Source organism: Archocentrus centrarchus, chromosome 8 (assembly GCF_007364275.1).
Source record: "Archocentrus centrarchus isolate MPI-CPG fArcCen1 chromosome 8, fArcCen1, whole genome shotgun sequence".
NCBI lineage: Eukaryota > Metazoa > Chordata > Actinopteri > Cichliformes > Cichlidae > Archocentrus > Archocentrus centrarchus.
In genome coordinates this window covers 25,892,261-25,919,718 of record NC_044353.1, presented here as the reverse complement: position 1 = coordinate 25,919,718, position 27,458 = coordinate 25,892,261, and the positions used below count along the sequence as shown (strand labels likewise).

The 27,458-nt window shown below is 41.0% G+C and overlaps 3 protein-coding genes across 4 annotated transcripts; 2 read left to right on the top strand and 1 right to left on the bottom strand.

Moving 5' to 3' along the window:
• Window positions 1-464: 464 nt before the first annotated feature.
• Window positions 465-6,225, top strand: psmc3ip (PSMC3 interacting protein). Its single transcript, XM_030736287.1, has 9 exons — window positions 465-666; window positions 1,130-1,230; window positions 1,332-1,421; window positions 1,511-1,622; window positions 1,833-1,978; window positions 2,847-2,900; window positions 3,060-3,119; window positions 3,207-3,472; window positions 5,901-6,225. Exons 1-8 carry the CDS (start codon window positions 648-650, stop codon window positions 3,261-3,263), a joined length of 639 nt encoding a protein of 212 aa, XP_030592147.1. The 5' UTR covers window positions 465-647; the 3' UTR covers window positions 3,264-3,472; window positions 5,901-6,225.
• A 174-nt stretch (window positions 6,226-6,399) lies between these two features.
• Window positions 6,400-11,962, bottom strand: mlx (MAX dimerization protein MLX). Of its 2 annotated transcripts, none has more exons than XM_030736285.1 (9): window positions 11,884-11,962; window positions 10,837-10,873; window positions 10,617-10,706; window positions 9,715-9,824; window positions 9,522-9,624; window positions 9,247-9,346; window positions 8,722-8,923; window positions 8,492-8,617; window positions 6,400-7,704 (listed from the first exon to the last, which is right to left on the bottom strand). In XM_030736285.1, exons 1-8 carry the CDS (start codon window positions 11,920-11,922, stop codon window positions 8,561-8,563), a joined length of 738 nt encoding a protein of 245 aa, XP_030592145.1. In that variant the 5' UTR covers window positions 11,923-11,962; the 3' UTR covers window positions 6,400-7,704; window positions 8,492-8,560. The 2 variants fall into 2 exon arrangements, with proteins under 2 accessions (XP_030592145.1, XP_030592146.1); XM_030736286.1 differs by having other exon boundaries at window positions 9,247-9,316.
• A 1,493-nt stretch (window positions 11,963-13,455) lies between these two features.
• fmnl1a (formin-like 1a) lies at window positions 13,456-26,827 on the top strand. The gene is made up of 25 exons (XM_030736161.1): window positions 13,456-14,057; window positions 17,103-17,186; window positions 17,532-17,618; window positions 17,717-17,790; window positions 18,360-18,443; window positions 18,565-18,708; window positions 19,388-19,496; window positions 19,725-19,801; window positions 19,882-19,975; window positions 20,281-20,355; window positions 20,456-20,566; window positions 22,057-22,206; window positions 22,322-22,423; window positions 22,954-23,557; window positions 23,665-23,789; window positions 23,926-24,128; window positions 24,252-24,486; window positions 24,571-24,639; window positions 24,722-24,802; window positions 24,884-25,013; window positions 25,097-25,260; window positions 25,355-25,456; window positions 25,547-25,642; window positions 25,751-25,865; window positions 26,003-26,827. The coding sequence occupies exons 1-25, from the start codon at window positions 13,872-13,874 to the stop codon at window positions 26,065-26,067; spliced, it is 3,366 nt and encodes a 1,121-aa protein (XP_030592021.1). The 5' UTR covers window positions 13,456-13,871; the 3' UTR covers window positions 26,068-26,827.
• Window positions 26,828-27,458: the final 631 nt, after the last annotated feature.

The following is a 27,458-nucleotide window of genomic DNA, read 5'->3' as shown; positions in this document are numbered from 1 at the left end:
CAATTAAGTCTGTCTCTGTGTTTATTAAAGGTGCTCGAGAGAATTCAGATTTCCATCGTTTTGATTAAAAACAAGCTCTGAAACAACTGGAAAACCAGTCACAGCACAATTTGACAATAATATTTTGTTCAGTTATAGATGGATCATCATAGCTGAGGACTTAGAAGCCTAGTTAGGAAATTTAATTTACCTCAACCTTACATCAACAAAGCATTTTCACCCAGAGTACTCGCGGGATATTTTCTCTTGTGCTGTGATTAGCTGATTAGATATTTGCGTTGAGGTGTGTGTACCTAATGAAGTGGCCGATGAGTATATCACGATTGTGTTTAGGACCTTGAATTGAAAAAGTAACAGAGCTCTCACTCTGCTCTTGTTTCAGGATATCGCTAACCACGCGAGTTAAAGGAGCAGCCAAAGATCTAATAAGCAACGAACACTCATTCAGTCAATCATCAATTTAAGACAGATAAACATTGGTCGAGATACTTGCAACGTGTTATATGTAAAACCTTTAGAGACAGAATCAAACGCGAAGACGGAAGAGGGATTTTGTTCTGGTGTGACGCATCCTTAATAAATACGATCTTTTCCGTGACGTGCGTTTTGCGCGAAACTCGACCTGGAAAGCTGTGGACTAGCTGGAAATGAGTAAAAAAGAAAACGGTAGGTTAACAGTTATGTTTTGTTTTTGGCTGTAACAAGCTAGATGGCTTATCAGTCGCCTGCGCTGAGCGAACAACGATTGTTAGAAGACAGATAAAAAGAAAAGTTGAGCTAAACGGCTATCAGCTAGCGCTAACTGAGCTGAGCTACGTGTTTTTATGTTTCCTGCACTTTTCGAAAGCATATACTCGTTTTAAGGAGGCGAATCTTTAAAACATCATATGTAATAAATGTAACACAATATACCTTTGTTGCCCATGGAGGAAGCCGTCTTGGGGAAACCCGGAAGAAACTTGCACTACAATAATAATATAATCATGGCCAGGGCACCATCAAGAAAACTGGACACTATTAAATATTAATATCACCATAAAAGCCTACTTGAGAAGAACAGCTGTGTATTAAGTGGTATATTAAATTTAGGTAAACCTCATATGATGTATTGTCCTGCCATCATTCACAGGGGCGTCCCTCATCCTTGCCTACCTAAATGAGAAGAACCGGCCCTACAGTGCTCAGGATGTTTTCTGTAATTTACAAAAGCAACATGGGCTGGGCAAAACGGTGAGTTGAACACTTCAGTGTGGTAAGCTTTATGGTAAGCTTATAGCCTCCAAATAAGTGGGGGATTTTTGTTTTGTTTGTTTGCGCATTTGCTCCAACAGGCAGTGGTCAAAGCCATGGAGCTGCTGGCCCTGGAAGGCAAGATAAAGGAGAAAACATATGGCAAGCAAAAGATTTACTTTGCTGATCAGGTTGGTCTGTTCATGTGGAATATTATGCATGCATAATTGTATAAGTTCTTGTTAAATAATTGAAATAACTGAGCCAATCTCTCCAACAGGCTCAGTTCAAAGATGTGAACGACGCAGACCTGAAGGCAATGGACCATCAAATCTCAGAGCTCAGTGGAGAGGTGCAGTCCCTTACTCAGAGCTGCAGGCAACTAGATGCAGGTAGAATTTGCTGCTAATCCACTCAAAATAATTTGTCTCAGAGCTGGCACACTTTTAAGCCACAAGATGTTGCTGTTTGATACAGTAAACGGTTTGCATCATACTGAAACTTGTCCACACTTCTCTCTTCTCTACACTTCTTGTTTTTGTTCTGCTCCATATCTTTGAAAGGTGATCTTATGTAACCTTGTGTGAAATCTGTGTTGACAGAACTGAAAGAGCTCAACAGCTCACTTACAACAGAGGAAATGGTGTCAGAGATCCGGGACCTAAAAGCAGAGTGCTCTGGGTACGGAGCCCGCCTAGAAAAGATAAAGTCGGCCACAAATCACATCACGCCAGAAGAGAAAGACAAGGTGAGGAATCGACCAGTGCTCCCTCGGGATCTGTCCTGGGGCCTCTCCTATTTACATCGCCGTGAAAAAGTATTTGCCCCCTTCTTGATTTCTTGTGTTTTTGCATAGTTGTCACAGTTACATGTTTCAGATCATGCAACAAATTTTAATATTAGATAAAGATAACCATTTTCAAGAGACAGTTTCACTTAAGAAAAAAAGCTATCAGACGTCATCACAGCCATTCGCACTTCATTAGAGTCTTCAGTTCCCATTCTAACTGTGCAGCACTCAATACTGTACAATACCCATAACTTGTGCAATATTTATTTATTGCTCATACTGGGCAATATCCTCTTATGTATGGTGCAATATCTAACATTCCTATACTGTGTAATATTCATTCACTAATGTGCTGTAAGTACCCACTGTGCATTATGTTTATAGGTATATATTTATTTTATATATTCTACTTTATTTTATATATTTAGATGCAGATTCAGAACTGTGTAGTTTTTTTTTCACTTTTGTACAGTTTGGCACTGAATTTGGAGTGACTTTCTAATCTCATTTTGTTCTCATTCTGTTCCTCTGCTTCTCACCTCTGAAATTCCCACCAGACATCCATAACATTGACTTTCTCTCCACTTTCAGATCCCACCTCTTTAAACTGACATACTCACTCTGATTGACTTCCATCTGTCATGAACGCTCTTGAATGATTTTAGATATTGCAAACTTGTTTTGCTGACTTGATATTTTCTTGGGTTATTCTTATATTGTTTTCTTAAGTCTTTTGCTTGAGGTGATCTTGAATGTTTTAATAGAATAAAATGTATTATGCGTTTGTGTACCTAGTTCTTCTCAATTTTATTCTTTTAATTTACAGGTTTATAAAGAGCGAGATCTCTACGTTAAAGAGTGGAAAAAGAGGAAGAGGCTGGTAATGTTTGCTTTCAAGTACATTTTATATTCATCCCTCCTGTGTATCGTATTAAACGGGCGCCATGCTTGGGAGAAAATGCAGTATGGACTCTTTCATTAGGCCCTAGTGCTGAAAGCTGCATATGGATATGTTGTTAAACTGCTTTATTTGTGTTAGGCTTCAGACATGATAAGTGCGATCCTCGAGGGCTATCCAAAGAGCAAAAAGGAATTCCTGGTGAGTTTAAGAAGCTCACGAGATATATTTAAAAAAAATAGAAAATAAAGTTCCTGCCACTAGCTGTAGTGTTCTGCCTCCTCACAGGAAGAAGTTGGGGTGGAGACTGATGAGGACTGTAAAGCGGTTCTTCCAAGTACTTGAAGAAGAACGCACTTTTTCAGCCACCTCGTCACTGAGCTAAGGAAATGGATCACACAGGAGCAGTCTGAGCCTCGCAGAATACTTTTATTTATGGCCTTTTTTTTTTTTTTTTTTTCTTCAATAAATAATACAACTTTAATGTTAAATTGAAAATCCATTCATAACTGAAAATGTTTTTACAAAAACAGCTTTGTTTGTGAAACTAACAGGTCACAATATTTTTTTTTTTTTTTTAAGCCTGTCATGTCTGGTAGATCTTGCAAGCAGAACTGTGATCTGAATGCGTTGTTGTGCCAAACATATTTGCTATTTCAAGATGAGCTCTATAGGTTCTCAATAGGCTCTTCTTGTTAATGTTTTAACCCTTTATTTTATTTATCTGAGTTATTTTTTCACATACAATGTAACAGCCAGAGCTGACAGGCTGAAGAAGAGGAAAATAAAGAGAAGAAAAAAGGAGAGAGAAAGGGAGCAAAAAAAAAAAAGGGGAAAGAGCACAAGTCTATTAATCAGATACTTCATCACTTTAACATATAAAAAAATACTATCAATACTTGCAAAAATAAGTTTGTGTGTGAAAAACAAAACTAACAAAGCATGTTACGCACACCAACAATTTTGTTGAGTTGTGATTGAGTGGGCGTTTGTGTCTGTGTCATGTTTGTGTCTGTGTCATGGAACGTACTTACCAATGAGGGCAAAACGCTGCAGCTCCACCCATCAGAAGCTAGAGGCAGGTATGGAAAGCCCCCGGAACCCCAGGCCACCAGCAGCCCACCAAGAGCCAGGAAGACCCCCGGCCACTCAGTCCAAAGACAACCGCACACCTACCCCAGCAGACGGGAGAGGGTGGTCTCAGACGGAGCCCCCCCAGTCGAGGAGCAAGGGCTCTAGGGAACCCAAGGCGATGAGAAGCCAGCCCCCCTCAGCGGCCAGCCCCCTGCACCGGCCGGCGGCAGGGCCCCCGGGCCCACGGCACCCAAGGACCGCCCGACCCTCCACAGAGCCCCCCCCCCCGCCGAAGAAGCCAACGCAGCCCCGCACCGCACCCCCAAGGGGGGCAGGCCAGCACCCACGCCAGAACATCCAGCCCCACCCAGGAACCCCGAGGCACCCCCATCCCAGGGGGGTAGGGGGGAGGAGGCAACCAGCAAGGAGCGGCCAGGAGGCAAGGCACAAGGCCCAGACCCAGGTCCAGCCATACATACAAACACACCCAGACACCCGTGTACACATTTATGCACAGATACTCATACATGCCCATACATACTTACCCACACACAGATATGCCATACACACACATTCACTCACCCACCCATACTCACGGAGACGGTGACAAATACACAAAGACACACATTCATCCATAGCTACCCACCCTCTGAAGGCGGGGCAAGTGGAAACCACCCCAGGGCCAACAGCGACCCCAGGACGCCACCAGCCCGGTCCCCAAGGAACCACCCGACCCCTACCCTGGGCGAGACGCAAGAAATCGGGGTGTAAGATGACCCATCCACCCCTCCTCCTCCCCAACTTGTAGGTCTATGTGTTAATGTTTGTGAGTGAATGAGGTGTATAGGGTGCAGTTAAAATTGAGGGGACAGTTATGCCACAAGCACCAACTGTTGGTCGTCAGTGCTTGCCCACACTGCCCCCCCAAAACCCTCCATGTCTAAAGTGCAAATAAAATTTGGGGACAGACAGTGACGAGGATCCGAGTGGGGCCACCTCAGCGGCCCCACCTCATCAACCTCTGAGTAACATGCCTGCCCCAAAGGTCCTATGTGTATCAGGTTGTAAGTGTGTATGTGTTGTGAGTTATAATGACTAAAGTGCAATTAAAACGGAGATGCAAGTGGTGGTGCAGCTCTCCACGTGGCCTCTCCATCCTACATCTGTGAGTGATGTGTATTCTGTGTGTGTGTGTTTGTGTATGGGGGGGGGGGGGGGGGGGCATATGACCAGGAAGAATCCTGGAAGAAGAGAGCCAGCTGTCCGCTGGCTCAATAGGCACCCCGACCTCCCACACCCCAGCACAGGGCAGGGGGAGGTGAGCCCGGGGCCGCGGTGACAGCATCCCGGAGCACTGCAGCACCCGAGGTTGGCGCCCTCGCCCCCACTGCAGAGGGCGGCCCGCTCCCCCTAGATGCCATTCACTCAACAATAGACACAAACAGGCGACAGGACATACTGGCCTGGGCATGGAAATGCAGTGCCCAGTCCCCCCCAACCACCCCACCGCGGCCCCATCCCCCACCCCACCCCCCCGCAATGCAGTCACCCCAGGGCCCCAAAAGCGTAGACCGGACATCCCGACGTCAGGCCAACCCACCCCACCCGGTGGCGCGGCCGGGACAGCAGAGGCCCCCCCCGCGCCAGGGGGGACCCACCGGGAGCCGGCGCGGCCCCAGTGTCGGGGCCCCAGACCCCAGCCCCCAAGCCACACAGGGAAGACCAGCCAACCGACCGAGGGCCGGCACCACCCCCCCAAGCACCCCGCCCACACCCCAGGACCGAAGGCAGCATCATCCAAGCCCCCACCACCATCAACCAGGACAGGCACACAGACATCACCAGAAGGTCGCCCCAGGACTCCAGTCTCAGGAGGCTACCAGCTACCTAGGCATCCGGAGTCCTCAGGTCACAATATTTGACAGCACTGAGGGATGCTCGTCACCTCAAAGGCAACAGTGGTTTGAAGTTTCCCTTTTTAAAGCCATTTAACCGATCCTGAGCTTCACAATGAAAATATTGATTTCTTTAAAATCTATACATTCTGTTCTTGTTCAAATCCATCTTTGTCATTTTCTGCAAGCATAAATTAACTGTTTGTTTTTGTGTGTGTGTTTTATCTTTATGAGCTTCAGGTTATATACTTGTCATATTTTCTTTTTTAAAATAATAAGTTGCACTGTTCTCTGCTTATTAAAATGTTCATGACCATAAATTCTGATGCTGAAGCTCAACACTTGTTTTACTTTATTAAACCTGATAAAATGGGTTTTAAAGCTTCATTATCTCCACAGTTGGAACCACTCTCTAGTTTTATGATTTTTCCTGTTACATTATTGTCATGCTTGCATGCTTCATTTCCACATTCTAATTTACTGGTGAAGTTGACCCCCCAAAAAATAAAAAATCCCTTCATGGCCACTTTATTAGGCAGACCTATGAAATCGAATACAATCAAATACACAGCAGTTTCCTCTCAGATGTACTGATTTAAATATATTTTTTCAATATTCCACCTCCTTGATTTGTAAATGGGGTAGCTAAACATGAAAAACAAACTGCAACTACAACATAAACACAGTTACACATGAATGCATAGATTACACCTCTCTGCTGGCGTACATCAAAATAAAACATTTCCTTTATAAAGCAGAATTTAAGGCTCAGATGTCAGTCGATCTTACAGGGGTAACTAAAAGTGGCCACTGAGTGTACACGGCTTGTATGACAGAATTATTAATAATCATGAAGCAACGACATAAGACAAGGTTTAAAAAAAATATTTCCATGAATACAGCTAACACAGGACAGGACATTTATAGAAACAGTCAAAGCCATTGTTAAAATTTGCTGTTACCTACGAGAAAGTCACCATTTTTCCCTCAACAGCCGTTAAAAGTCCAGCTGATGCAGTTCAGATTGACAAGTTTTCAAGGTGATGGTCAAAATTCAAGAAAGGGGTGCCGACTGACACAGTTTGGCGTGAACTGCATCGTAGCCACTGAAACCCACTGACGAAAGTAAACAATGTTCATCATGTTGGGATTAGACCAACTGAAGCAGAATTTTTAAGCTCCTTGATTGAGAAGAAAATATAAAAGTTGCAAAAAAAAAAGTCGATGCAAACTTCGGCTCACAATGTGACGTACCTCAATGATGACATATGACAGAATACTCATTACTTTTCCTGCCATTAAAGTCAAACTGAATTGAAATACATTTGACTATAAAAAGTTAAACGGCACACTGTGAAGAGACTATTTAAATTTATACATACCATAATTTGACATTTCAGCATGTTTGACAGCTTGTCAGAGCTCCATATATGTACGCCTCAAATTCTGTCACGCAGTTTGTATGAGCCAAATATCAGTGATAAAACGCTGTAGTGTCTTCCTGACAGCACAGTTAGCAGTGATTGTTACTCTGCTGCAGCTCAGGAGTGATTCAGTGTTTGTCCACTGAAGCTCAAAGAGCCCATTTGGTTCAAGAACAAGCTGCAGTGCTCGATGTGACGAAGGGGAACGTGTCGGCTCACGAGTTCTCTGCCTCCCTTTTCTCTCTGTCCATTATTTAAAAAAAGGCACCGGAAAAAATACCATGAGTTCACTCAATCTGTAAGAAGAGTTCTTGCTAATAAGATCTAATCTCTTACTCCTTTTAGTCTCAGTGGGGGTGTTGTGCCAAAAAGCGATCGTATGCCAGAAAGTGATTTTTGATGTTTCTATGTGCTTTTATGTGTAATGTATTTGCTCATATTGGTGAATAGAGTGTAGTCAATAGGATTTATGAAGGGCTTAGATATAAAATGAAGAAATGACCTGTTATTCAAGTATGTTTATGACTCTGCATTTTTGCACGTACATTATAATAAATCCAGTCCTCTTTGGTCACTTAAATATCTTTATAGAGTCTAATGTCATATTTGTTCTGATTTCTGCTGCCCTCTTGGCCACATATCTCTTGAAAAATCTGGCCAATCGCAGTTTTTACCCTGACAAATAAAGAATATATAAAAGTCGCTGCCAAAAACTGATTGCAGCTTCTACCTTGTGACGGAAATGTTGTTTCTTACTCAAAATGACTTGATATCATTCACGAGAGATATGTTTGACATATTTTTCACAGATTTATAGGTCAGCAAGTCATTTACAACAGTTTAAATATGGGCAATCATTTTCTGGCAATCACTTTTTGGCAGACGATCACTTTTTGGCACAACAGGGGCAACTATGGTTACTGCAGATTGAAAACACAAGAGTAATTTCAATGGCTTCTGTACTACTGGGTTTCTGCTGTATTCCCAAAGCCAAATTACAATCAGATGATCCTGAAATACACTCAGTTATACATTTATGTACACTTAGAAGCTTAAAGTGACGTGTTTGAAACTTGTATCTGCTCAGTCCAATGCCACATGTGATGAGGTAATCAAACTGCAGCCATGGGGGGGGTCACTGATGAGCCAAAGTGAGTGTAAATACTGTCGCATAGCTTAAGGCTGCTCTTAGAGGCCAGAGTAAGCTGAGAAAGTCAATTTCTGGGAGTTAACCAGACACTGGGCTCAATCAGTAAAGCTGACCATTGAGCTGCCGGAGCACTCCGACGACAAACTCCCGCAGCGTCTAGGAGAGAACAGAAGCAGCAACCAAACTATGAATATCTCAACAGCAACATTAAAGTATTTCTGAAATCATTTCTGATCTGCTTCTTTAAGCATACTTCTTACCTGTGGCTTGCAGTGCTCCTCAATCCAGCTGAAAACGCATGCCGACAGTTCTTGGAAGCTGCTCATTGAAACAGAGTTGCTGAAAGACTGAAACAAGGAGTCCATGATGCTCTGAAAGATGCTGAATTTGACCTGGTCGGACACCTGATCCTCTCCTTGCTGTGGGTTGTTCTGGTGGGCCTTCACTATGTGCTCATAGTTCCTATATTAAAAAAAAAAATTCCTAACATTAAAGAATATAAAATTTCATAAAGAATCAATAAACTTGAGTCATTCCTTTGATAACCTGGATCAAAGCATTTCTAACAAGTTTTTTTTTTTTTTTTCAGGATCAGCGTTCCTTTTTAAAACCTGTCTTTCCATTTGTCTGGATACAGAACATTCATGACTTGGGAATGTGCACGATGCAGGTTTGTTTACAGGGTTTGGGGAAGTCTTAGTTTGCAAAAATAAAATAAAAATGTAGGACTGTGGAGCACATAATGTGGAAAAAGTAGCCTACCTAATAAAGTGTGAAGCACTCACGTTTTCATAATCTTAAGAGCCATCACTTCTTTTCTTAGGACGGAAACTTCCTCCTCTTGCTTCTTCTTTTCTTTATGAAGGAAATGGATGTAGTCAATTGCTAAAAAAAAACAAAACAAAACAAAAAATACAGAAATGCATCATTCGGGGATTTCTACACTACAAACAAACTTTAAGGACATTGTTGAAAGTTAACCATTATCCCGAGGGTGTTGCTACTTCTGCTGTACAGCTGCTTCCTCTTTTTTGGGGGTGGGGTGTTGATCACATCTTACTTTTTTGGAGTATAGTAGCCTTGCTGATCTTCTGTGCTCCCACTGCAAATTCAGACTGCTGCTGGCAGGTTGGAACGATTGACTGGAGGTCATCATATCCTTTCTAATGTTACAAAAAGAGCAAAACTCCACCTTTTAGAATGTGCAGCTCATCTAAGGCTAGTCAGAAGATGACATCCTGCAGTGGCCTTACCTTGATAGCATCCCTACGCTTTTGCTCAGCTTGTGTATGCGCTTGTCTCCGACGATCTTTATACGAGTCCTTATACGATGTCTCGTGCCTGTAGTCACTATCTTCATCATCTATTTGGAAACCGATAAATACTCATTAAAAAAAGACCAAAAGAAAAAAAATGGCTTTCATTTCACAAATGTAGGCAACACTCATTTTTCCATCACTAAGACTGTGACTGTGGTGTACTCAATTTACATAATAAATTATTTGACATCTCATGAAACCCTCAGAATTTAAACAAATGCTCTAAAATAAGGAACACAGTTTTGCATTTAGTGCGTCTAATTAAACAAGGACAGATACAGGAAATCCTTCCTACCTCAAACAACAACACCTGTATTTTTATCCTTTTCATTTTTACTTATTGAGCTCATTATGTTATATTGAGATTTTTATATGCATTCTATTATTGTATTGAATAAGTGGGTAAAGTTAATTTATAAAGCACTTTTGACAAACAGTCACAAAATCTATATTTATTCATAGTGTATTTATCTTCTTGAGCTATATCAGTTGAAGTCATTTTGGTAAGGGTTGTGCTTAATGTTTTGGCTGCTGTAAAACAGTAATTTTTCAGATACTGGAATAAATAAAACCTCTAGAGTTAAAGCTAAGATACTTTATATTAATCACAAATATATACTCCTATACTGGTTTTTATTATATGTTAATTATATGGAGTAGGGAGAAATAGCTTTCACACTGAATAATAAACAAAAATGAAACATACATATATATATATTTTTTTTAAAACATTTGACTGACTTTAAGCTTCGACAGCCAGACAAGAAAATATTTAAACCACAATCTAAAAGTAGCAAAGTGTCTCTAAATTCCCAACATTCAAACCCAGTTATTACCTGTATTTGGCACTGAAGAGGCACTTGTTGAGCCAATGCTGTTGGCCCGAGACACTATAGAACCCTTTCTGATTGCTTCAGAGATGTAACCTAGACAGCAAGACAGCAATCATCAATGATAATTCACAGCAAACATTTACATCTATTATCGCCAGCATCATCTCAGAGATCAGCTTACACTGGTGATAATACACAACTTAAGAACCGACTGAATACTCACTGTTATCAAAGCCACCATCGCTGAAAGCACCATCGGTCTGCCGAGCCATCACCAGAGAGCAGAAGATAGAAAGAGGCAGAAGAGAAGAGGCTGTGAAGTTGATGACAAGGGGAAACATTGTGCTGCCCTACATTTATTGACAAAGGACCAATAGATAGCCACTTAAACCCCTACCAAGTATTGCCCTGATTTGTCCAATTCAGGAATACAGGTGGGTAAAAAGCTGTAGAAAATAAGTGCGTCCATCACAGAGCTATTGTTTGATGTAGGGCACCACAGCACAACAGGTGGCAAATCTGTGGTTCCCTAAGTCGGACTTTTTCAGGAGAAAAAAAAAAAAACCGTAAATGTAGTACTGCTCAATAGTCCTGCTACATGTTTACTTTGTTACAATATAAAGATTACTTTGAAACAAGATTTCCGCCTTCTATATTAGAGCCATATTTAAAAAAAAAAAAAAAAAAAGGGGGGGGGGATGGGGGCTTGAACAAAATTCACGTATTACCACGAAAAGGAGGATTTTTAATTATTTACTTCCTTTTTTTACATTTAGGTGAACAGCTTTATTAAGGAGTCTGTCGAATGGAAAACTACAATTTCATGAGGCGGTAATTATTGTGTGAAACAGCTGCCGATCGGACAAGGCAATGTGAGCGTCACAAATACACAAGTGTGATTCGCTACACTGTAGCTTTGCGAGAAAGAAGGACTTCCTTTGGCTCCCCCCCCCCCCCCCCCCCCCCCCCCCCCCCCCCCCCCTTTTTTTTTTCCGCTGGTGTCGGTGAAGACCTGTTGTAGGCACCATATGGGTAACACGGGCTCCTTTGTTTACACAAGCAGATACGCAGCTACCTAACCATTACACCGTTGTCAAAACCTCAGGAAGCTAACGTTAGTTAGCCACAAAGCTAACAAAGCGTGGCTCTTAGCATTAACACAACTTCAACTTTAAGACAACCCCATTTTTGTCATTTGCCAGTGCTGTCACACGCCGCACACATGAGTCATTTTAACCCAAAACAGAGGTTTCCGATAGCAGTTACTCACTTTCCACTGGTCCTCTGGCGATGTTGTCGGGTCCGTCATTTCGGAATGCGATGAATTTCTTCTTCTACGCACGGCGGCAGCAAAGTGCATCTGTTCATGATAACCGCCACCGCATGGTTTGGAAGAATTACTGCAGACTGAAATGTATCCTGTACGTCATGGAAAGACTATACAAAATAGAAGACGTGCATAGTAAGAGAGAAAATCTGAAATTTTATTCATAATTTGTATCCCAAAAACTTAACTAAATCTGCTTCCTTTAGGGGTTGCCACAGCGGATCATCTAGTGGATCCCAGACTCCTTTGCAAGTCTTCCTTCACTGCATCCATGAATCTTTTCTGTGGTCTTCCTCTTTTCCTCCTGCCTGACAGCTCCATTTTTAACATCCTTTGTCCAGTGCATCCACAATCCCTCTTCTGTACATGCCCAAACCATCTCAGGCTTGCCTCTCTAACTTTGGCTCTACAAACTGCTCAGCTGTCCATTTCGTCCATTCTGGCCACTCCCAATGAAAATCTTAGCATCTTCAGCTCTGCCTCCTGTCTTTTTGTTAGTGCCACTATTTCCAAACCATACCTCACAGTAGGTCTCACTCCTGCTCCTATCCTTCTGTCACAAATCCTCCCTGACACTCGTCTCCACTCACTCCACCCTGCACGCACTCCTTCACCTCTCTTGTGCATTGCTTTGGATGGTTGACCCCACGCATTTAACCTCATCTATGTTCACTACCTCTGCTTCTTGCATTTTCACTCTTATACCGGTCTCCCTGACATTCACACACATTTTTCCTTTTGATATTTTTTTATCAATAGTTCACGGCTGTCTAAACACCTCACCAGTCTTCTCCTATCTTTTTACTTAACTGATGATAGTGTTCTCAGAAAGCTGTGAAAAGTTGATATCCTGCTGCATCAGCAGTAATAATTTGCACCTTCTAGAAGAAATCTTTTGCATCTGTGATAAACTTATTCACTTTCCTCAGTAGAAATAATCTGTGCACTCACTGGCTCTGTAAGTTACTGAGGTAACAAATAGTTCAGTTACTATTCAGAAATATAACTTAAGGTGTAGAGGTCACGTGCCCTCTGCACTTATTTTAAACATCTTAATTTGCGCAGGAAATCTGTCTACATGCAGTAGTCATCTTCAACCACATAGGGGTGTTGTTTGACAATTCTTGCCACACCTTTACCTGTCTGGATAAAACCATCATATGAAGGGAAAAAAAACAAAACAAATGTAACCCTACACTTCTGTGAAGCTGATGTCAGAAGGATGACTAACTGTAGTGCAGAAAAGGTGGTTTCTTGGTAAAATGTGGCAAAAAAAAGTGCCCTTTGGTTGTAGGGTTAATTTACATATACGTTTACATCTAGTTTCTGCTCTCCTTCATTCCTGTACTATCTTTTCTTAATCATCACCCACCTACTGCATGCTTATGTGTAACGGTTACCATGTTTATCTTCCGCCATGTCCTCCGCCCCAGGTTCTGTAGCTGTCATGCACAGGAAGTTACTCTTCTGCTTTTGTGCTTCTGTGGTTTCTGACTGTGTCACACTCCCCTTCGCCTTCCTCTCTCACACAGGCATCTGTACTAAACTTATCAGAGGACTTCTTGGTCAACTAATGTAGACAATAGTGAGTGAGGCGTGGGTGGACCTTTTCTTTGAGTTCTAACAGGCCCTAACAAAGGTTCTCACTGCTTTCTTGAAGGAACTTGAAGACAACTTAAGGAGAAGGGGGCCATGAGGCCAAACTTTCTTTTTTTATCGCCCACCCTGTCCTCGAGACTGAGGTGGATTTTGTAAACCAGAGACTTGATGTTCATCCCCCTGGAGGCCCAGGACTTGATTTGATTTGGGCCCTTTTTGCGCTTTTTATTCAGAGTGACCACCTTTTGTTACTGTGCTTTGGGATACACTGATTTCCTGGAAGAAAGAGTTTGTGTAAAGCTGTCCTCCTGGATTACTTGTGGAGATTAGTGATGGGGAATGCAGCTGGTGGGGGCTTGGAGCATGAACCGGCTGAAGGTCGAGAGGCGAGGAACTCAGTCGGTACAGCTTCAACAATGAGTGACCCTGCACCGGCCTTGCAAAAAAAGCAGCCACCTCAACCCAAACTTCCCATGCCCCCAGAGAAGGAGCTGGAGGAGCGCTTCAATGCGGTTCTGGTGAGTATCACAGGACATGGCACACAGCCTTACTGCACATGAAAGCATGACGACTTTGCACAAGATTTTGTTGTAGCGGTATGGGAGATTACGCTGGTAAACATGATTAAGAAGATTACAGAAACACATGTCAAATCAGCTGTAATTTGAACTTGTTAAAATATGGAGGTTTTCCTTTTACAGTTTAATATAAAGCCATTTGTCAAGTGGGAAAATAGAGCTAAACCTTAGAAAACCCGCAATCTATTGGAGGGCCTAATAGCTTGTCATTTTGTCTAGTTATATTTTTACAAACATAATCAATTATTTAAGATATCAAATTAATTGTCAAAAAATGACAATGCTATCAACAATTTACCAGCAATTCTTCAAGGTTTGATTAGAATATTTCGAGCCCGAAACTGGGTGATAAATGCATGCATGAACAGCAGGCCGAAATGGGAAGTTGAGCAATGCGTTTACATGACTGAGGCCATAAGACCGGAAAGCACTAACTGTTTCACCATTCTTTCAACAGTCTCACAACAACTGAAGTTCTTAATAATCTTACATTACGCATAAGACATGTTACTTAGCAGTCTGTGGACTCTCTTTATCCTGGGTTCTTCTCCTTTCTTCCTTTCTTTTTTTTTTTTTCTATAGTGAACAAAATGTCTTTTTTAATTTAAAAAAAAATCACTAAAGTCATAATCTGATTTCTTTCCTTTAATCATGTTAATGGAATATAAAAAATCTCTAAAAGTGAAGCAAAGACACATTATTATAAACTGCCATGTGATTCTGACACATCTAGGAAAAAAAAACATGAAGAATTCAAGTTTTCCTTTTTGTGGATGATGCACACCATGTAGTGTCTAAATGCACTTATCATCTGCACCAGTTAAACCCACCAGCCTATTATTGAGCAGCTCCCCTTGAATCCACCAAAACAAACTCTGAGCTGTCCCGTGGTGCTGAACACCTGGATGTTAGCATCAAATCCTTTGAGACTTGTGGGTTGTAGGGTGCGGCCTCCATGGGACAGGCTTATTCTGCAGAGTGAGGTGGCTGCCTTTATTCATACTATTATGTGACAATATTTGGGATGGTACTTTGACATGGAAATGTTAGAAAACCAAGGCTTCCCCAGCAAAACATCAGCATTATTCAGTGCTGTCATTGCTTTTAAAGTTGTGGCTGGGCAGTATACTTACCAAAGCACTGCATAAGCTTGTCCAAGTTTCACTTATATACTAGAATTAAAAAAAAAAGAGGCTTTGTTAGTTTAAATGTGTTGACTTAAACCTGTGATGCAGCATCCACATGTGCAGAACAACAATAGCAGGCAAGAAAATGTTTAGCACAGGTTTACTTATGGATGCAGATGTTAAAATGAATGATTGGGTGTTTTTACATAAGGTGGAGGGAAAAAAGCAGTTTTTGTAACTAAAAAATAAACACTTACTGAAAAGAAATCAAACATAAAACTATTCCAATCAAAACTATCCATCTTTTGTCAAAAATGACTGAAATGTTCTTTAGGAATAACACGCCATACATTTACAAAAAGCATGAATGCTAAATATCAAAATTTACGCCATATCTGCTTCACACAAGGAGACAAACCTTGAATGGAAACATCATTATGTCATTCAAGATCATGTTTTTTAGCTTCAGGGTTAACAATTTATCAATAGCTGCACAACGCATTGTGCTCTCCGGAAAATGGCAACACCCTCTCAGGCGTCTTCCGTCTTCCTCCTTCAGTGAAGTGCTGCTAATGACAAATTCAGTGAGATCTCACTTTTCAAACCTCAGAATAGAGGTTTTACTGTTGACATCACCCTCAAGGAAATGAGAAGTGAACCTTCTTTTCTTTCCAACATTGCTGAAAAATGTGAGTACTTTGTTTTTTTTGAGTGGCTTAATCAGAAGTTATTCACCTAATAATGTGAGGTACTCACATGACAACATTTCTTTTTTTTTTTTTTTTGGCAAGTACCACAAAACCACAGTAAGACCTCTCCCTTACAGCAACCAAGGAAGGCGCTACATCTCCTCGAGCACCGTAGCATCAGACCATTTCCGTTTTCGCTCCTCCCTTTTTTTCTTTTTTTTTTTTAAAAAAGGAGACGTCAAACCGCTGCTTAAGTGTACACAAAAGTAGATTCAAAAGCCACACCCAACATTAACAGAAATTATTAAATTTGTCCATAAATCATCACCATGATTCAAGCTGCATAAGAGGTGGCACCAGCTGCAGTAATATGAGGGAGGAATGTGAAAAGACATATCTTAAAGCAAAACATAAATAATTACAGTGGATCAGTGATCAAAGAAAGCAAGTAAATTTTGTGAGTGAAGCCCTTTTCCTTTAAGTGCCCTTCTCCTTTTGACTTGGCCTTTAAAAAAAAAAAAATGTACCTCTTCTCATTCAGTTTCTGTGAATAGGGAAATAACCTTTATACGTCCCTGTAGGTTTGATAACTCAGTCTGAAACGGTCCCTTGTTGGACTCTAATACGTCAACTCAAAATTCAACCTACACTGAAAACGTGGAGGTGGAGGCTTTTTTTTTTTTTGCTGTGGATGACGTTCATCACAAAATTCAGAAAATTACAAATATTATGTGCAGTTTATGATGGAAAAAGATGTTTTAATAAAGCTGAAACAGACTCACCGGGCAATGTCTGAATGTGGGTCATATTATTTAAAAAGTAAATAAAGTTGTTGTTGAAGATATGAGTACATGCTGAGGATGCTTAGCATATTGGTTCCTACTGGCAACCATCCATGTATCTATGTAAACACTGAGTCACCTGCTACCAGTCACCACTCTTCAGCTTTATACTTAAAGTTCATCTGAGGTATTGTTGTTTTGCATATTGTTGCATAAGCAGGAAACCTGAAAAACATTACAGCATATAGAGTAATATTTGTGTGCCAAATGACGCAAATGACAGTGGCGATGGCGTGGTTTTCTTTTTTTACCCCAATTATGTTTCACCTAAACTCTAAATTCTGTTATGTCTTGAGGTTCAAATATCCTCTGTCTTTCTTCTTTCAGAGCTGCATGAACTTGCCTCCAGATAAGCTGGAGCTCTTGAGTCAATACGACAATGAAAAGAAGTGGGAATTAGTCTGCGATCAGGTGAGAACTTTTATTTATTTATTATGCGTTGGTTTTGCAATTAAACGTCAACACATGTCATCAGACTGGACCAGATTATTGCTCCGCTGGGGGCAGAGTTGATACAAAGTGCACAAATACCCAAACGGGGGAGAATCTAAAGCGGTGGGTGCAGTATGAAAACCTTGCAACTTAGTTTCGGTGGTGACAACTGATAGAGGCGTCGGCATGGAAACAGAGAGCGGTTTGTGCTTGTTGTATTTACTAGCACAGGCAAGAATAACTTCAAATGCAGGCTGCCGGTATATGCGCATCTGAATCAGTCGCTATTTGGGATTGCTGCTTAAATTAATTCTACTTCAACAGGAGCGTTTCCAGGTGAAGAGCCCCCCATCTACTTACCTGACTAAGATCAAAAGCTTCTACCAGGATCAAGGAGGGGTGTCTCGTAGGGTATGCAGAAAAAAAAAAAGAAAAAGCATTTCTTTTCATTTATATTTATCACATCCTCATGCCTGTATCAGTGACTGTAACCTCTTCTGCTTCTTTAGTTAAAGAAAAAGATCCAAGATGCCACCCAGGTCCTTAAAAATTTGGAGATATCCCTTCGCACCAATCACATTGGGTGAGCGTGTTAAGTTTGAAGAGGCTGTGTTTGATTTATTACTGTTTAATGTGTTTTATTTTGGTTTTTGGTGTGCCAAAAGTGTGTTTTCTCACATAGAGCCCAATTTTTATAGCATGCCCCCCATCAGAAGTCAAACAAACTTTTATATGCTGTAGTTTCACTTGATATTTTTTACCTGGTGGTCAGCGCCCCTGCTGCAGCAGCTCTTCACCGCACCAGCAGCGCCTACCCCATTTTTTGAGAACTACACTTATATATAGTTTATAACTATTCATAGAAACATTATTTTCTTGTAAGCAAAGTTAAGTCTGTATATAGGTATAAAGGCTGTGAAACCAGTGGCAGAAATCTGTATTTTTTTTAGCCCTTGGACTTATTTGCTTTTTTTTTAAATAAATTTATTTTCTTCATAGTGCAAGTTGTTGTCAAAAATCCACTTCCATGTAAGATTGCATATGGAAAAAAAATTGCCTAGATCTAAATCCCATCAGGGCAGAGAATCTATCATATATGACAAAATATTAATCAGCGTGTTTACTCCTTATGCTTTACTTTTCTTTCTGAAGATGGGCGCAGGAGTTTCTTAATGAACAGAACAAAGGTCTGGATGTCCTGGTGGAATACCTGTCCTATGCACAAAGTGACAGCTCGTGAGTATTAGCAGGACATGAAAACTATCTTAGAATCAGATTCTATTTCTACACTTAAATTATGTTATTATAGATTATGTTAAAAAAAAAGATTTTTTTTTTAAATCTTTGCACTCTTTAGGTTTGAGGTCGAGAGTGTGGAAAATGGTGGCATCCTGTCAGACAAAGGAAAATCAGCAGAACGGTCAATGGAAGACTTGACCAAGAGCTCCAGCAGCCATCAGTCACATGGTATGAGCAGAGCTGCCCGTGCACTGACTGTAAGGTAAGAAACTCTAGACTTGAAAGGTCACTGAGCTACAGTAGCTTTAAGAAACAGCATTATGGATTCAGAGATGTTCTCCAGTTCACATGACTATGAATTAAGAATGAACTCTAAAGTACAGTGTCAGAAAATAGAACTGACACTAATAGAACAAAGCAGAAGCGGTGTGAAGACTCTTAGAACTTCTGTGGTACGTTTAAGCACCACAGACGCTTTCACTGCTGTGAGAATGGTGCCAGACTTCACCCTATTTCTTTCCTTTTGAACGCTGCTGATTTTTATATATTTAGGGTACAATTTGATTAAATTTGTGGCTCCGGTGAGAGAAAAAAACTCACATAAAACTCTAAATGATTTGATTTCCACTTTAGATTTGACCTAAAATATGAAACAGTGCAGTAGGTTTAGCAACTTGATCAATATGGTGTTACCATTAATTGTATAAATAGGCATTGCTGCCAGTTTAATTTCATAGCCTTTCAGCTGCAACACAGCTTCTTCTTGAAACAGACAATCACAAAAATACCCTTTTCTCATTGTCTCATTCATTTACACCCTCTCGCTGTGGCTTCTCATTGTTTGTTAGTAGTTTTATCATTCATTATTGTTCCATCGGGTGGAATCAGGAGCTTCTCTTCTCTTAAACATTTTTTCCCACACACTTGTTATCACTTCACAGAATAAGCTCCACTCTGGGAAGCAAAATACACAGGAAGTCCCACCTCAACAACCAGAGAGATGACGTACATGTGTGCATAATGTGCCTGCGAGCCATCATGAACTACCAGGTGAAGCTTTAACACACAAGTCTAATTAAGCCCCTTAACTCATACGCTGTCTTTAAAATGGATCGTCACCATATGCGAAATGTTTTCTGGGTTGCCAAAAACCCAGTTCTTTTTTTTCTTTTTTTTTTTCTCTGTTGTTTCTCTGAGGCCCAAACAAATTTCTGGCACCTTTTTATCACATTTGCTCCAGAGAGAACAGCTGTTTATATATCCTCTCTCTGCTTTCAGTCCGGTTTTAATTTGGTGATGACTCACCCACGCTGCGTGAATGAGATCACCCTCAGTCTCAACAGCAGGAATCCCAGGTGAGCGCGTTTGCCTGTGAGACAAAGTGTGTGCTATCTGTCTGTATCCATATCTTACACCTCCTCCTCTGCCGTGACAGGACCAAAGCTCTTGTTTTGGAGCTGCTGGCGGCCGTGTGTCTCGTCCGAGGAGGACATGACATCATCCTCTCTGCTTTTGACAACTTTAAAGAGGTGACTTTTTTTTTTTTTGGCAGTTTCATTACATTTTGATGGCATCATTTGACTTTGACTGTATAGGCATCAAATTATTCAGACTTCCCCTCTTTCATTACTCATCATGTAACAGTCTACAGCTCATACGCACTATGGCCGCAATTTTAGCATGTCTAGTAGTCATGCACAATTATGTGCAAGACTAAACTAGATGCAGAACATACCCTCTGTATGCATGTTCACTGAGGTGGGCAAATACATGGAATATCTAACAATTTTATGCTCCAATAAAATACATATATAAAAAGTTTATATTTTTTCAGGTGAGCAAAGAAAAGAACCGCTTTGAGAAGCTGATGGAGTACTTTGTCCATGATGACAACAACATTGACTTCATGGTAGGCACCACAAATTTAATACCCAGACCACCAGACTCAGTTGCACCGAGAGAGAGAGAGTATGAGACCGAGACACAACTCTCATTATGTTTGTCCAAAGGTTGCCTGCATGCAGTTCATAAACATTGTGGTCCATTCAGTGGAGAACATGAACTTCCGTGTCCATCTACAATATGAGTTCACTCACCTTGGATTAGACAAGTATCTAGAGGTATGTATATATATATATATATATTAAAAAAAAAAAATACAAGCCCCTCATATGACCATAAAAATTACAGCTAATAGCAAAATCTTGTGACATTGTATCTAAATTTGTCTCATCAACTTAAAATGTGCTACGCCCAGATGAACAGATTCACCTTTCTGGGATCTCCTTACCTGGATTATTGAGCATGCATCACGACAGTTTAAAATGTGATTTCATGGGGCCAAAAAAACATCTCCTATTTTGCAGATTTAAAAGTAGTTATTGTGGTTAGAATTTGAGATGCGTAACTTAAAATGTCAAAACCAGAGGAAAGTCTTTTATCTGAACTTTTAAGAAACAATAAAATGCAGCACCTGGTCTGATACTGCAGCGGTGCAATGTTTAGCACAGTTGCCTTACAGGAAGAAGGTTCTGGGTTTTTGGTCAGCTGGAGCCTTTCTGCAGTGTTTGCTGTCCTACAGTCCAAATAAATGCTTCTTAGGATAAGGGGTGACTCTAAATTGGCCATAGGTATGGATGTGTGAGTGAATAATTGTTTCTCTGTGTTGGCCCTACGTACAGGAAGCATAGATGGTCACCCAGTTAACAGATCAGATACTACTTAAGTACTAATAATATACAGTGATTATATTATTGTAGACTGACGCCTGCTGAGCAGTATATTAACAGCTTTTGTGACAGACACCATGCACTGTCTATTTACACTACATGGTAAATATTAACACTGCTATAATCTTATTAAACGAGAAGAAGCATTGCCAGTTCAGCATCTTACTCAGCAAGACCATTTATTTATTCCTTTACGCTCCAAGAGCTGTCCCCAATGGTGGGAATCTACTCAGATGTCTACTATTATTTTATCATTTATTTTCTTTGCAACCGAGCACGGTTTCCTTCTGGAACTTCATGTTGGTGATGATAAGGGTCCCTCTAGATGCACAAATTATTGTCTGATCTATAGTTCAATAGAATGTCTGTCCCCTTCCACATCAGCCTCTTTGCTGGCATTTCCGCATCCTTTTGTGTTGTGCCTGGAGGCGACACTGACTTGCTACACCATCTTGTGGTACAAACTGGTATTAATTAAAGTATGCAGCAGATCAATTTTTAAAACTTCTATGTATGTTTGGGTTGGACAGAGAACTCATAAGGGGTTTCTTTGCATTTTATTGATAGCATTAGTTGATTTTTGTTAAGGTTGTAAAACCTATAGTGAGAAAGGAAAATATTGAAATGCATCACTTTAAATTTGCTGATAAGTTTAAAACAACTGGCCGTATCCAGATATTCAATATTAAAATAAATGTCATGTTGCAATTCTGTCTTCCACCATCAAGATTAAATCTTATCTTAAGCCCTTATGCTTCATTCTCATATAGTACTATTGTTTATATCATGTATTTTAAGTATCACTTTATCAAACATGCAGTAAAAATGTTCTATATGATACTTTTGTAAGTGATGTGCTAATATTGTGTATGTTTGTGTAGACTCTAAAGCTAACAGAGAGCGAGAAGCTGCAGGTCCAGATCCAGGCCTACTTGGACAATGTGTTAGACGTAGGAGCTCTGCTGGAAGATGCTGAGCATCGAGGAGGGGTGCTGGAGCATGTGGACGAATTACACGAACACAACGTTCAGGTCAGCATCAAAAAAGAAAAGAAAAAAAAAAAGAGAAGAATCTGAGTCAGTAAACAGAGTTTAATGTGTCTGTGTAAAATGATACTGAAGCAGTGTTGTCTGTGTGGTGTTGCAGCTGAATTCACGGCTTCAGGAGATTGAGAGTCAGACGGCAGAGAGAATATCTGAACTAGAGACTCAGCTCATGCAGGCCACCAAGGAGGGTGAGCTGCTCAAAGTAAGTGCTGCCTTCAGGCTTGTCCGGAGTTTAATGAGTTTGCCAGGGGGACACATGTAATCATCACACAGATTTGTTTAAATGAGGTGAAAAGCATGCCAGTGATATAAAAAGTAAAAGAAATATAAGCACTTTTTGAATAGATGTCTAAATTACCTTGAACTTTTTGCCAACATAGCAACATAATCCCGGGAATGTTAATACGAGTTGTCTTGGACTTGTTGGAATTGTGAAACACTACATTTTTTTTGCCAGCACATGGCTGATACTTTATTTTGCACACTACTTTGACTTATGACTGGCAAAACTAATGCTCAACATTGGCTTTGCATTCAGAATAAGTCAAATGGAAATACTGACATAAAACCATATTGTAATCTATATTTTGTTTAACTTTTTGTCACCATATTTTAAAGATTTAATCCAAAATAATTCAAGTAAACCTTGACCATTTTTTTAAATTTATTTAGCACCTGGATTATGTCATTCCAATCTGTTACAACCTAACTCTGTGCATTTGTGTCTTATAGGAAAGCCTGCGAGAGTCGTGTTCCCAGGTTAGCACTTTGCAGCAGAGAGAAAGAGAACGTGAGCTGGACAGGGAGAGAGAGAAGGACAGGGAGAGGCTGGGTGTCGCTGGCCCTCAGGCACCTTCAGAGCTAGAACAGAAGATCCAGGAGCTGCAGGACCAGGGGCTAATCCGACTGGGACGCACTGCTTCAGGAAATCTGGACATCCAGGTTGTGCCTGTCACAGTTGTTGAATACGTTCAAAGCTCAGCCCCAGCGACCCAACCTAGCGCTCCAGACGCTGTCGATTCTACCTCCTTACAATCCAGCCTCCCTTCCTCTGCCCCTATACCACCACCGCCCCCTCCAGGTGGCTCAGAGCACACTGTCTCTCCGCCTCCTCCGCCTCCACCACCTCCACCACCTCCATCTCTCCCAGGAGGTCCTGCTCCACCACCACCTCCTCCTCCGCCTCCTCCTGGAGTATGTCCACCACCTCCCCCTCCTCCCCCTGGTGCTGGTCCCCCACCTCCTCCTCCTCCCCCTGGAGCTGGCCCCCCACCCCCACCTCCTCCTCCTGGTGGTGGACCACCACCACCCCCTGGAGCACCAGCTACAGATACTGGTGAGAAGGATAACAGATATCAAAAGAGTGCTGCGAGCTGTCATGGGTTGGTAGCAATGGAAGAGTAACAGTCACATATGTTTACCATTCCTCTTGTTTTTCCTCAGGGATTAAGAGCAGAAAACCTATTCAGACCAAGTTCAGGATGCCTTTGTTAAACTGGCAGGCATTAAAACCAAACCAGGTGACAGGCACAGTCTTCAATGAGCTAGATGATGAGCAAATCTTGGGGGTAAGAACATACATCCTATATTTCTTACAAACAGCAGAAATTATATCCTGAAAGAAATCTGAAATTTGAATGTGAGCACGCTCAAAGTAACCCCCCCCCCTCCCTGTTTTTTTTTTTTGTTTTTTGTTTACATCAGGAGTTGAATATGGAAATGTTTGAGGAACAGTTCAAAACCAGGGCCCAGGGTAACTCAGCCGACCTGTCCAAGATTAAGAAGAAGACTGCTAATAAAGCGCCCACCAAGACATCCTTGATTGATGCCAATAAAGCCAAAAATCTGGCAATCACTCTACGCAAGGGGGGAATGAGCCCGGCCAAAATCTGCACTGCCATAGAAACGTATGTGCTTCTTTTTGCATTACGGACCTTCGTGAGATGTTTTCCTCACATTGACTCATCCTGTTTCTTCCTTCACCCTACCGCTCACACGGCGCACACTAATCCTAACCCTCGTTTGTACAGGTATGACCAGCAGTCTTTGTCCATAGACTTCCTGGAATTGCTTGAACCATTCATACCATCAGACTTCGAGATGAAGCTACTTAAAAACTATGAGAAAGACGGCCGTCCACTGGATGAGCTGACTGACGAAGACCAATTTATTTTACGCTTTGGGAAGATTCCTCGTCTGAACCAGCGAATAAACACTCTGACTTTCATGGGCAATTTCCCAGACACGGTCAAACGGCTGCAGCCGGTCAGTCTCTTAAATGTTTTGTAACTTGGGCTGAAAGGGATTATAAACACATACTGATTATTTTCTTTTTAACTTCATCCACAGCAACTGAACTCCATCATTGCTGCATCCATGTCCCTCAAGTCTTCAGACAAATTAAAAAAGATCCTAGAAGTAAGTAAAACAGAGTATGAGTGCTTGGGAGGCATCTAATCGTAAGATTTTTGTTCTCTGAACCCATTTTGTTTCCTTTCAGATTGTTCTCGCGTTCGGTAACTACATGAACAGCAGTAAAAGAGGTGCAGCCTGTGGTTTCAGACTGCAGAGTCTGGATCTTGTAAGTAGCTTTTGTTTTTTTTAAATTTGTCTTTCAATTCAAAGAAATTAAATGAACTTCATGGCTGTCTTTATATTTCAGCTTTTGGAGACCAAATCCACTGACCGCTCACAGACGCTACTTCACTTCATCACCAATATTATCCAGGAAAAATACCCAGACCTGGTCAACTTCCACACCGAGCTACACTTTGTAGACAAGGCAGCCCTTGGTACATACACACGCTCAGGCTGACCAATCAACCTTCTATCTAATTTGAGAGGAAGTTTAAACTCACTTCTGTTTCTTTGCCAGTCTCCCTGGACGGCATTCTTCAGGATATCCGCTCACTAGAGCGAGGAATGGAGATGACCAAGAAGGAGTTTCTGGTGCAGGACGACAGCCCCGTGTTGAAGGAATTCATCAAAACAAACAGCGAGCAGCTGGACACTTTAATCAAAGACAGCAAGACAGCGCAGGTTAGCCTGTAATTTTTATCAAGCTCACAAATCTTAAAAAAAAAAAATGTCTCATCACATTCTTAAACACATCCGTCTGCTGTTCTGTGTGCAGGAGGCTTACGGCTTTGTAGTGGAGTATTTCGGAGAGAATCCCAAAACCACGCAGCCCTCGATGTTTTTTCCCATGTTTGGTCGCTTCTTGAAGGCCTATAAAGTGAGTTTCTGTTGGAGGTTTCTGGTTTTTATCCATCATTAACTCATCCACTGCATCTTAATTGTTTTTTTTCCTCTTGACTGAATGCAGACAGCACAGCAAGAGCTTGAACAGAAAAAGAAAATGGAGAGTGAGATGCGTGAGGTAAAAGAGTCACCATCTCCAAACAGGGCTGGATCACAAAAAGTAAGAAACTGTACAGACTTCTAATCAATCAGTCATTTTTTTTAAGCATACATGACAGTCATTGAGAAATCTACTTCAATATATACTTTTAACTTTGGATTTCTTAAGGGCCCTATGATGCCTAAGATGCCTCAGATGGACCTGATAGCAGAGCTGAAGAAGAGGCAGGTGAAACCACCAGTACGCGAGGGCAAGGACGGCGCGCTGGAGGACATCATCACAGGTGCAGTAACGTGATGCTTTTTGCTTGGAAAACAAGGCTACATTTTTAGTTTTCATGCTGCAATATTTGATGTTTAAATGAAGTAAAAAAAAAATCCCACCTTCATGTCAGCTCGCCTGCCTTTTGTTTCCCCTCAGATTTGAGGAACTCGCCGTACAGGCGGGCAGATGGTCGTCGGCCAGCACAGCGTCAGGACACTTAAGCCACCTTTGGTTCAAGTTTTTTTTTTTCTTCATTTTTTTTTTCAAATGTGACCGCAGTCAGTCATTGAAATACATGAAGAAGATAAGTTTTAAATAGTCTGTATATACAGTTTTATCAGACAGTATAGCCATCTCACAGTGTGTATGAACAATATATTCGTGTCAAGTTACTCTGTAAATATAAAGTTGGAACTTTTTTAATAATAAACAGTCCATGAAATGTAATTGAAATCCAACAGAAATGTAACGATTTGTTTCTAATGACGTTGTATTAATTTTTAACACTGTTACACATGAGATAAAAACACATGACTTTAAAATAAACCAACTTGTAACCACTATGACTGTAGTCTCAGAAGTTTATGATTACATGATCTGTCACATTATGCAATATTTGATTTAGGTCACTGGATTGGGCAGCCAACCCATATGCCACAGGGCTACTGCAGAGGTTTGAACCCGCCCCCGGGCCACGTCTTCCCCCGGCTCTCTCTCCCAGCTTTCCTTTCATAATAATTTGCTGACAAGTCAGTATAAAGCAAGATCAGACACTGCGACTGTACAAGAGAGCTGCACTTTATTTGACACACAATCACAGCAACTTATGTACAAAAGAAGGCAGGTTCAACTGCCTGCTGTCTTCTCACAGGAAAAACACACACATTTCTCACAGAATATCATGGCATCCACACTGATAAATTAGTATCTCCAGTATCAGTAGGCTTTTAAATTTATATATCATTATATCATAGATCTATTTTCTGTATTATTTTTGTTCTTATATCACACTACTCTACAAATGGGAGAGTTACTCTGTGGAAAGAGGACACCATCACTGGTGGCTTCTCTGGTTGGGGTGCGTTCAAGCGTTCTTGACTCCTTCAACACTCTCAGCCACTATCATCATTGTCACGTAACGTCACAATAAGACTGAACATGCCTGTGTCACACATACCAAAATAATGTCTCATTCTTCATGTTTGTAAACCTATAACATAGAACCCTTCTCTGCTTTATTCTCACATTTTTGAGAAAACATGTAGACAACATTTTATTTTTTTTTAAATCACCGTGCGATTGCTTGAGACTATACATGCATTGTTTTGTATATACCTTTGTACCCATCATCATAGTTGTATTATTAAAACATCTTTTGGACATAACAATTTGTTGAACTTGCTAGGAATGACTTGGCCTATTTACAAGTCATTTTTGTTTTTCTTTTGATGCCAAGAATTTTGAACATCCACACATTCATGTAAAAATCTCATATACATACTATAGAATGTAGGCTCATTATATAAAAAGAAAAGATACAATGGCAAAAGAAAAGATACAATTTTAAATTCATAAAACTCCACATAATTCCCTTATTAATCCAACTTTGCAG